Source organism: Melanaphis sacchari, unplaced genomic scaffold, assembly GCF_002803265.2.
Source record: "Melanaphis sacchari strain LSU unplaced genomic scaffold, SCAv2.0 Contig41_pilon_pilon, whole genome shotgun sequence".
NCBI lineage: Eukaryota > Metazoa > Arthropoda > Insecta > Hemiptera > Aphididae > Melanaphis > Melanaphis sacchari.
This window is the reverse complement of record NW_020271269.1, coordinates 1,458,352-1,470,566: the sequence shown is the minus strand read 5'-3', so window position 1 is coordinate 1,470,566 and position 12,215 is coordinate 1,458,352. Positions and strand designations below refer to the sequence as shown.

General features: G+C 34.8%; 2 protein-coding genes across 2 annotated transcripts in view; both read right to left on the bottom strand.

Annotated features, from left to right (window-relative positions):
- The window catches only part of LOC112597436 (neuronal PAS domain-containing protein 4A), a 131,486-nt gene that overhangs the window by 3,281 nt on the left and 115,990 nt on the right, over positions 1-12,215 (bottom strand). Inside the window, exon 9 of the mRNA XM_025343481.1 lies at positions 1,985-3,153. Coding sequence (XP_025199266.1) covers positions 1,985-3,153 — 1,169 coding nt within the window. The remainder of the gene's footprint in view (positions 1-1,984; positions 3,154-12,215) is intronic.
- LOC112597438 lies at positions 5,389-6,091 on the bottom strand. Its single transcript, XM_025343483.1, has one exon. The coding sequence runs from the start codon at positions 5,805-5,807 to the stop codon at positions 5,391-5,393; it is 417 nt and encodes a 138-aa protein (XP_025199268.1). The 5' UTR covers positions 5,808-6,091; the 3' UTR covers positions 5,389-5,390.

Genomic DNA, 12,215 nt, shown 5'->3' with positions numbered 1-12,215 from the left:
ATTTCACACTACTTTATCATTTATACAGTTTAAAGATGTCCGGTGAGTACAACTGCGAATGGCCCTTATTGATAGCTGGGATATGCGTTTGCGTCGGGTGTCAACTGCCTTTCCAACATTATTTTTGAGAACACAAAAATTATCGAAATTTATCTATCGAACAGGCGTATACTATTTTTGTTTCCAATTAATTAGAAAATTTCAAATTTTATATCTTAAATAGTTAGACCAGGTTAATTAGTTTTATCTATCTGTTATAATTTAAGTTGCTAATACGTAAATCATATTGTGTTCGTAGTACCCATATTTGGTATTGTTTAACCCAACTTATTATTTTCTGAGTTGACTTAACTTAGTTAAAAATAAAATTATTTACTCGCTCGCCTTGATAATGTACACGACATGCAATTGCTGTGACGCGAGTACTGCGGGTGTACAGTCAGGTTTTTAAATTTAACGCGATGACGAATATCATACGTATTTTAATTTGAACGACGAATCGCGCTCTGTTGCTGTGAGAAACAAACTGATTTTTATTTTTCGTCTTCGGACCGGCAATATTTTGCAGGCGCTCATTACGGTATAAATTAATAATATAATATTATTGTTTTTTTATTATTATTACTGCAAGAATTAAATCGTCTGATCCGGACAATGAGCAGACAACGCGGCGCGCACGTCAGACGCACTTACATTATCACGCCCGCCTGCCTGCCTACGACGTTTTAATTGAAACCGGAGCACGCCCACCTGTTGCAGTACATGCGCGCGTACATTCGGGGGTCGGTCTTTGTCGGTGTGTTCACACGCCGCTCGCGATTATTATTACCATCGCCGCCCGGAAAAGATAAGTTTTGCTCGTCTCGTCCGACGTCCGTGTTGTACCTATATCATAAAGCTAATAACGTGAATAACTTACTTTATTATAAGCGCACAAATTGCGAACGGGTGTATAGTGTTATACGTCTATTAATAACAGACCGCGGCGAAGAGACGCTATATACACTTGCGCGCGAAGATTGACTCTAAAATCTCTGTTTCGACGACGCATACGAAGGACTCGTTGTACACCAAATCGGACCGCCCGTTGTGTTGTATTATGACATAACGATTCGAAGCCTTCGTGAAAATAACGTTTGAGGAGTTATATTTATGAGAATAGGATGGTCCGTTTCCGAGTTTTCGAATTATAATAATAAATTTAAAAAAAAACCACAGAAAGAACTTGAGAATTGAACACAATGAAAAAACCAAGTAATATGTTTGCGAAAATAGGGAAATATGACATGTTAATATTTCGAATATGTAAAATTATGAAATTAAAATCAATTAATAAATGTATTGGTTTGAATGATTGCAAAATCGGTATTAATAATATCAATAACGATAATTTAATTAAATAGATTTTTCTAGAGCTAGGTTTTTTTATAAGTTACTTAAACGGATATTTAATTTATACACAACTAGCTTATCCTGCACGGCATTGCCTGTGACTAATTAAATAATGCCAGTGGGTTTACCATGTCTTAAAACATTCGTTACATATATAAACTATTTGCATTTGGATGGTTTTAACCAATTAAAAAATAAAGGTTTAAAATCACGAATATCCAATCATGTCGACTATTCTATGTTTAGTGATCAATCGTAACCTTTTACAAACGAAAATTTATTGAATCGAAATCGATTTGCGAGAGTCAACATACCCCGGCTATCTCCTCTCTAAAATATAGTTTAGAATCGTGGACTAAGGTTAAAGCATACTATCATATTCATTATTCCATGCTTATAACTGTATGATATGCAGATTGGTTTCGCAAGTTAAATTTTGGATTAGATTGCTTGAAATTCGCGAAAATTCCTTACACACACATTGCGTTTTATCAATTCGCATATCATAATACGACATCATATCCTAACGCGCGTGCTCTTTTATGCGGGTTGTGCAATGGACGGTCACCGTAAACCGGAAAAGTGCGTTTACCTTGAACGGAAGCGTCGGCAGCTGCGGCGTCTTGGTCGACGCGCACGATGAGCGACGGTCGGTTCAGCGAGCCGGGCGGTGGCGGTTGGAGCGGGAACAGCCTGTGGTGGTCGGCCGCGGCGGTGTGCGGCCACGGCGGAAACGGAACTATGTAGTGCGGCGTGGGCTCGACCAGGACCTCGTGCACGTTGGGCACGTACTGTTCGCCCGGCCAGTCGAACGTGAACGTGGACGGCTGGTGATTGTGGTGGTGGTGGTGATGGTGGTGGTGTTGGTGTAGCGCGTCCGCGGTGGGCACCTCGTCGCAGCCCCCCGCGTGGTGGTGATGGTTGTGGTGTTGCTGGGGCGCGCCCGACGACGTGTGGTACGAGCCACCGCTACCGGGCGTGGGGGGCGTCGGCTGTCCGCAGTAACTTCCACCGCCGCCGCCGCCGAGCATGTCCACGTCGGGCACCTTTTGCAGGGCGCCGGTGCCGGAACAGCAGTCCGACCACGGTGGACTAGGATTCCAAGTTTCCATCATCAGATCGCCGGGGTCCATGGCCGCCTTGACCAGCGCCCGGGAACGGCCCAGCGACGTGGCCGACGGCAGGGTGGACGATAGGGCGGCCACCGCGGCGGTACCGCACCCTCCGCCCGAGTCGCCGCCGCCCATCGAAGGCGGCGACGGCGGCGAGTCGGACGCCATCGAGTGGCCGCCGTCCTCGATCTTCAACGGCGGCGTCTGCTCGGGCGAGTGTATGGAATAGTCGACGGGTTCGGGTTCCAGCCTGTGCCGTTTCGCTGCCACCGCGGTGGTCATTGTAGCCGCGGCCGTGGTCGCCGCCGCACCGGTGGTCATTGTAGCCGCGGCGTACCGGAAGTATCCGTCCGGCAACTGGTGGAAGTGCACCGGCTGCTGCTGGTGGTGCTGTTGGTGTTGTTGGTGGTGCTGGTGGTCCGCCGACGAGTAAGCGCTGTCCTGCTGATGCGGCGACTGTTGGTGGTGATAAGCGTACACGGGCGCCGCCGTCTGCGGCGGTACGCCCGTCTGCCCCTGCGCCGGCCCGGTGGACGGTACTCGCGGCGACGTCTGCGCTTCGAACTGCATCCCGTACTGAAGTTTGCTCTGCACCATGTAATAGTGGTACAGCCAACTGTTGGCCCGCATCACGGCCGCCTCTTGGTCCCTGTGCCAAAAACGCATAATAATAAATGTCATGATGTATTGTAACGGTTGTAATAATAATCATAATAGACTGCACATTGCCAGCAAAGTGATAAAGTAAAAGAAGTGACAAAACATAATGTCGGTCACATCCCAAAGTATTGATTACTTCCTCCCAGTGTGACTTCGAACAGTCATTCGTAGATACCTCGGCTTTGACTTGTTAGTCTACAGGGGAGGTACGATACCAATTTAATTTTTTTTTATCAATACTATATTATACTATGTGATATAGATACCCATATCCCATTCTTTGGTCTATAACTTTTAAACTACAACTCTTCGTAAATTTTTACATTCTGTCATATTGCAGTATGTGCTATTCTCCCTATTTTTAACTAACTAAATTCAAATTTATAATTTTTTTCCTCGTTGTCAAATAGGACGTTCAGTTTTAGAATAATGCGATGCACACGTTCGCTGTTAAAATAAATAAATAAAGGAATAAACGATTTTTCCCTATATGATTCGTAAAGGAGCGTTTAATATAATTAATTTCGCAGTCTGTTTAAATTTGTGAATCGTTCCCAGATTGGCGAGACATGTAATCATCTATAGTAGGCCAAGATTATGTCTATAGATGCGAGAAAAAAATTTTATTTATTAAAAACGATATTTACCGCAGTTATATAATATTCTAATAAAAGTATTTGATTGCAATTAAATAAATTTCGTTGCAAATCCAATTTATGCAGCTTACTTTAATAAGTATATACTATAGTATAGCGACATATATTTTTTATCGCGTAGGAGATGAATTGATTCTTACGCAAATTAATATACACCTACAGGTACATAAATAATAGAGGTGATATAAAATAAAAAGCTAAAACTAGCGTCTTTTATAAGCAGTAAATTTCTTGAAACGACAGCGGTCGGTATTACGTCAAACTACGGGTCGGCACGATTGACTGCGTACAATTTATAGCACATTTTGACATATCTACACCGAAGAAATAAAAGTGTAATCGGCAAATAAATTTAATAACCTACTCAGTATATATTATTATAAAATAAATAAATTGTTATTAGTCTATATTATACATTTTCGAAAGGAAAAAAGTAATCTTATTTTATACCGTTATTTGTAATTTATAATTATAATTTTAGTCGGCAAAAAAAAAAAATAGGACGAGATAAAGGCGTTTGTTAAAACACAGCAGAATGTTCATAAATACGCTATATATTTCGACTTTCACTTTGAATTTTAAAAATATTTCTAGACGTGGTTTGTCATGTAAATGCACCAATTTGAATCAATATAGATTAAAATTAAAATTTTTTTTCAAATCTTCATCTATCATCGTTGTCTTGAACTATATATAATTTACGCGTCATCGACATAGTATATATTATTATTATAGCGTGCTGGCTAATACCGCACATTAAGCACCAATAGAGATTGAATCAAGGGGCTGGACACCATTATAATTTATACTATTTTATGTATTATACAGTGGTCTGTGGTAAATTTGCATTTCACAGGTTACGGGCGGGAACGCGCATCTTTAAATATAAATCGTATAATATATACATCGTGGCGGGCGACGAACGTTGTGCTGATTTTTTTCTTTGGCCGGCCTGCCGCGACAGACAACCGGGCGAATTAACATAATTAAATGCTCATTGAATCGCAATATTATAATAATAATCTAAGCAGTCGAGTAATTATAAATCCGACATTTTCCGGTTGAGCTAGGTCAGATAATTGGCCGAGATGAATCATTTCTCTTATATGTGCGTTCATATCATATACTATATATATATATGTCACGGGTAATGTTAACATTCGGATAATGTCGACATTATCCGGCTAATGTCGACATTAGCCATATGTTAACATTACCCGCCATGAATATTATTAAATGCCGGCTAATGTTAACATTAACCGGTTAATATGACATTAGCCAAGGACTTATGGATAATGTCTTAACAACTATAAAATTGCATCATGCATGATAGGAAATCATTTTAAATTATTAGCAATATTAAATATATTTTAGATACAATTAACCATATGCCAAAAAAAAAAAGATACAATAATTACTAATTACCATAAAATACATAATACGAGTATAATTTAAATGAGCTTATTTTTCATTTTTAATAACCTAATCTACTAATAATACAATATTAAATTTTATTTTATATTTTAAGATTTTTTTTTAAATAGTATTTAAGAATAGAATGAATGTGTTATTATTTATTATTACATGGCATACTTCCATGACATTTTGAATTACACAAAATATTAGATGATTTACACTTACAACGATTGGTATCACATTTACCTTTGCATGAACACCTTTTGTATCCTTGACCACCACTACCGTCTGATATTAGACCAGCAATTTCCCTCAATGATTTTTCTATAGGTACCACCTCATCAAGCGGTATTAATGATATCGGACAAACACCAAACTGGTTTCTGGTATATAACTGTGGCAAAGTACCATATTTATTACCAAGTTTATAATATTGTTCGTCCTCAATAGCCACAACTGCAAATAAAATATTTCTTGGGTCTGCTCGTCCTCTGTCGACATCGGGTAAAGTGACTCTCACACTATCTCCGACGTTAGCTGGGGGAAACTTATGGATAGACCTAAATTTCATTTTTTCAGCTTGATTTATCAAACAAATTTCAGAATTTTTTCTATTATTATCGATTGATTATCGGTAAGATAAGCTGGGGTCAGTGGTCACGTTAAATTAATATACCAAGCAGTGATGAAACTTAAATAAATTAAATAGTACATAACTTTTAACATTATCCAAAATTGACTGGCTAAGGTTAACATTATCCGGATAATGTTGATATTTCAAGTTTATAAACGAAAAATTACACATTAGCCAACATGGATGGCTAATGTCGACATTAGCCGGATAATGTCGACATTATCCGAATGTTAACATTACCCGTAACATATATATATATATATATATGCATAGGATATACAGTAATACGTAAAATCTCAATATCTTGAATTAAAAGGAGATTGAAAAATTTTGTCTCGTCAAAGTAACGACTTATCAAGATTTGAAAAATAATTTAAAAACCGTAATAATTTATGCTTGATTCATAGATAATCTATAACGTTAGTTAATTAATTAATGTATGTACATTTACGTAATATCTATAGATATAATAGAATAAAAAAAAACTGAGAATGCAATTATTATTGTAGGTATTGTTACTCTGCAAACGTTATAAATTATATTAAAAAACAGTTTTGTGTGTAGGTACAAAAATATTATTATGTAAATAAGTTATTTAAGATGTATATTCTGATAATTTTTTTTTTATGTTTCTCGCCGTTTTTGATTTATTTAAATTTTTAATACATAATCAGAATCATTATATCGATAATAAACCGATATAAAAGTATGTTTCGTCGTAACATTTTTCTATAAAAGATATTTAAAATAATATTGTGAAAATACAAAACTCTTTTAAAAAACTTTTATAGTATACCTAATAGTTTTTTCTTCTTGAGTTGTCAACATTTTAAAAATCGTGATGACATTATTTTAGTTTTCTAATTGTTGTGTTTGAATCGCACGTCGCAGTTCACTGCGTTGAATCGTGCCGGGTGAACGACTGTTGGAAGAAATCTATAGCTGATAATATTTTCACGTAAACAAAGCTAACGTACATTTAAATTCAACTTACCCGACAAAACCGATCGGACGATATGACAGACAATCGCCGAACAGTTATTACGATTCGTGATAAAATATTAATAAAATGATATTAAGTTGTTTTCGAAAATTTTACTATTTTGACAGTATGTTATACTAGAGCAATATAGTTGCATTTATCATCACGAATACTTGAATAAGTTCTTAAGTGTAGGTATAGGCGCGTATACATAATATGCTTATTATATAGCGTCGAAAATAATTAATATAATTATTGCGCGCTACACACATTATATATGTATATATAAAATATTATGAATACGTGCGCGCGCGTGGCGTAGGTACATTATGATATTATTATCCCTATAGGTGTTTTCGTCCGCCACTGCGAGATTGACAGTTTTACCGAAAACCAAAAGAAAATCTCGCACTGGGCAGCGGCCATGCAACGCGCCCGTGACTATATAATTAAACGCGCGCACATCACATACCTCACGTCTTATATACTTAGACATTACATATATATATATATATATACGCATATAATATGTGTAGAGTGTGTTTACAACGCGATCTGTCGTTACCCGCAAGGCGTGCGCGCGGTGTTTTAGACGTCGACATTTTGATATTTATTTCGTAATGTTCCAAATCATATACCACACAAGTTCCTATCTGTATAATAATAATAATAATAATAATAATAATAACGATTATTTTGGGTTTGTGTGATTTCTCTCTCTCTCTCGTGTCCTATGTCATAATAATATTCCGAAACCATCGACCGTACACTAAACATCGATCATAATATACTTGGGTGGTATATCACCGGGAGAATAACAATAATATTATAATATGGTGTGTCTATAATATATTATTATCCAGATAATATGATGTCCACTGTGGTGTACGTCTCGCCTTCTTATATCACGTACTATTTATAGGTACCTACGCATTGTAAATAACATGTTTATTTTGCAAACCATTTTTTAACACGTGTTATAAAATACACAGAGTATAACATTCGCGAGTGCGCATTTAAAGTTTTAAACTCAATAAACAAAATAAAAATTCATATCATAATAATCCATAAATGTTCTACCACATTAAAATTAATCAGGATTGCAGACTGAGAATATAGAATTTTATTATTTTTTAGGCACTGCAGAGTGCGGTACATTGTATTGAAGGTAATGATAAGAAAGCGCGAGCATCGTATACAAATTGATATAATATATAATAATGTATATATATATATATATATATATAGGTAGTGGAAATTGTTTTCCTTTCCCTTCGTGTGTTCGTATAGGAGTATAATTAAATAAATGTGTTCTCCCTGGTCGATTCGTCGATTTTGCGGTGGTATATTAAATATTACGATCATCGACCGTATTATGTATTATATTGTTGTTATTACATATTTTTTCCACAATTTTCCACAGCCAACTATTATATTGTACATGTTATTATGATCATTGGCCGTCACGACCGTGGACGATTTCAGGAGTTTCTTTAATTACACGTTTCTACGTTTTTTGTTTTGCGTCTTTTTGTTTTTCAAATATCGCGATCAGATGTCTTACGGAATACATAGATATTTATGCTAGAATAAAAATAACTCTGACGACGACAGCGAATATAATACTCGAATATAGGACATGACGTACAATTACTGAATGCAGAAGTTAGACGTGAAGAAACTATCATTAGATCCGAAAAAAAAAATAAAAATAATTGTGATGATATTTTTTAGGTTGCGGTAAAAGATTACGGGCGTTCTATACCTTCTATATTTAACAGAATAAAATCTCAAAATAACATATTTTAGAAAAATTATAAATATGGCCGGCATTTACGGTTTGACCATATGTGACTAAAATAATGATGAAGTTATATCCAGTAAGCTTCATAAAAACTTTTTACTTTTCAACATATAAAAGGTAAGCAAGGATTAGTGTAATGACTGTATTTCATTTTGATTTTATGATGTATACGAAAAACGATCTGAGCAGAAACGGTCATCAATCTATATCATTAAGTATATACCATGATATCATTGATATATATTTTTATTAAGTTATTTAAGTCATTTAAGTCATTTATTTTACTATTAATACTACGATAGGATGATTTTCAGGTATATTTATTGTCTCAAAAGACAAACAGAAAAAATAATACATCATTGTAAATCAACACATTCATCGCCTTGCTCAGAATAGTATTGTTAGACCAAATATTTTTTAATAGGAAGCAGTAATAACAATAATGGTAATTAATAATTATACATATTTTTATACAATACATTAAACTTTGCTAACCTACATATTATTTTGATTTATATTTTTAAGTATTGACTAGTATACATTTACTTTAAATAGAACCATTATAAAATTATTCATTTATTAACCTATAACATTAAAATATCTGTATTTAGTATTAATAAGACGTATAAAATAATAATATCTTTCATATTAACAATAATTGTAATTAAATATTATTTGAATTCAAACACCTATACAGTTATAATGTACACTGTACAATAACTGTACATACTGCAGTAGTACTTATCAGATGTATATGGTCACAATTGGGATATAAGGTGCTATGAACTTATGTTTAAAAATCTAAAAAGAAACGACTTTGGCTCTTGGCGAAGGATTTTTCTCCAAGCGCTCAGCAAAATCCGAACGACGGAATGCGGCGTCCGTCCGTGACACCTCATTAATATAATATTAAAAAAATAATTTTAATGTTTCTGATATGCATTGCGCGTATTTTATCATATTATGACACCTATACCTATACCTATGCGGTATTGTACAAGTCATTACCGGATAGACAGCTTCCCATTATGGGATCGTTGCGATATTGAAAACATATAGGTACATAATATACACTATATGTATGCACGTGGCTATTATAATAATATAGAAACGGATAATTACAAAGTTTGCTGAGGCGCGAACGCGTTGCGAATAACAGGCGCGCGATGGGCGGTGGGGAGGTGCTCGTCGGGTTGTTTAACAGATCGAAATCGATTGTTTTCCAATATAAATTATATCGATTTCTCCGCCTTCCACCGTTCACCGCCCGCCGACGGCACCGTACACCCATCTGACCTCTGCTGCAGCCGCAAAGTCGATGACGCCCTCCGCGTTCAGCGAGTGTTATAATAATAATATAGCTAGTGTATATTATGCATGGGTACCTATGGGATGATCATTTATAATATATTATATGCGAGATTGCGTGTATTCATCACCGTATCAATGTGAATCATAATATATTATACAGAATGATTCACCAAGCAATTACTACCGCCCCACCCCTCATCTTATTTTTTTAATGATGAAAATTTTATTCAAATTTTAATTATTGGAATTTTAAATTATAAAGGTCAATGATGACATTTTCAAATATATTTATAGATTTTTATTCTATTTAAATAGTGTTCTACAATGGTGTCACAAGAATGTATAACCCTTATCATTTTATTGTGAATTTTAAAGCAGATGGATTTTCATAAAAATTCGATGTACCTATTAATCGAAATGCGAACAAGTAGTTTAGAGTTGCCCATTTAACTTTGTGTACTGATGATAATGTACTTAGAAGATGGTTATACTGGTGAATAATTCTGAATATATTACACATAATACATATATCGCACATCAGTAGCGTAGTGAAAATTTCTACAAACAGGGAGTAGGAGGAGGCTAATAAAAAAAACCTTTAAAAATTAAATTTGTTTCTTGCACTAGAGGAATTTTTATGTATATTTTTCAAGCAGATATATAGTATTAAATACATCCTACTGAAATTAATAACATTTTAAACAACTATTTATTTATTAAAATCAACTTAGTCACACACCTTAAAATTATAGTACCTACGTCTAATCTAAAACTTTTAATAGATTTTTATGCAACGGATATTCCTTTTTTTTTTCTACAATGTTATATTTAGCAAAAATACGGTCAATGGTGTGAGACATGACCCCCTTTAACCTCTGGCTGCGCCATTACCGTTTATATAATATAATTATAATTTATAATAATAATAAAACGAAAATTGTGAGATATTTAAACGGGCCGTGACGATGGATTACAGATGACGACGGATTAAACGAGCGATGGAGATCGCGCGAAAATAACTGTTGTTAACGATATGTATATTATATTACTATAATAATAATTCGTCGAACTTAGTAATCGGTGTGCGAGAGAGAGGTTTCTGGCAATTATAAATTCCTGCCGCCGCGTAGCTATATAAAATATATACCATACACATACGTATATAGTAGGTACACTCAATATAACAATATCATAATATGTACACATAATATATATATATATATATATATATATACTGTCACGCAATAAACCAAGATCGGGTGAGTAAATGTGCGGTGGGTTATGGGGGGAAGGGTGGGATGAGTGGTCGACCGCGGTATAGTCTTGGTATGGTGGTTGGAGAGGAGGAGGTCGCGGTGCGTGTGGGAACTACGGGTCGGGGCACGCGCGTTCGTTTTATTATTTTTTCGTTATTATGTTTTTTTCTATGTTTCACATAGTGCTATTATAATAGTAATAATAAGTCGCCGCCATTACAGTGCGCTCGCGTTTTTATCGGGTTCGCATCGGAGTGAGCAGGCGCGCAAGCTCGCGTGTGAATTATGACGGCGGCACGTTATAACATTATTATGATCCACGAAACAGGCAAATCGGTGAATCGCTCGACTTGAGATGTGATACGTATATCAAATACATAATATACCATAATATGTACTGCGCAGTCGTATATATTCAAGTATAATATATATGATAAATATCTTTGACGCCTTCGCGTGCGTCATATGTTTGGCAATGAGTGGTCGAGCTGGATACGATAAACATTTTAGAATATACACTTAAAAAGTGAAATAAAATAATTTGAAAATTTTAGCGTTTTAGTGGTTTTTAAAAGTTGTAACTTTAACGTCAAAAAAGAATATTTTCACTGTATTATTTTTTTTTAATTTGTAAAAGAATAACATATGAGTAATTTTCAATCATTTTTACTTATAGCAATATATTTTTTATCCATGTTTATAGAAAAAAAATGTATAAAAAAGTTAAAAATTTAATTTGTCTATTAATAGATCAAAAAGAAAAAAAATTAAAGTTTTTTGATAATTATTTATAGAAAATGATAGTATAAATATTTGGTTAAAATAAAAAATGTCTATGGTTATTTATTTCTTTTTAAATATAATAAAATAAAGAAATTAATTTTATCGAAAACAAGTTTTGCGTAAATATTCCCGATTTGTTTTATTTTTCCTAGTTATTTTGAAAGTTGAAAGTATTTGGAATTTTTTACCTTTAACTCCATTTTCCCTCC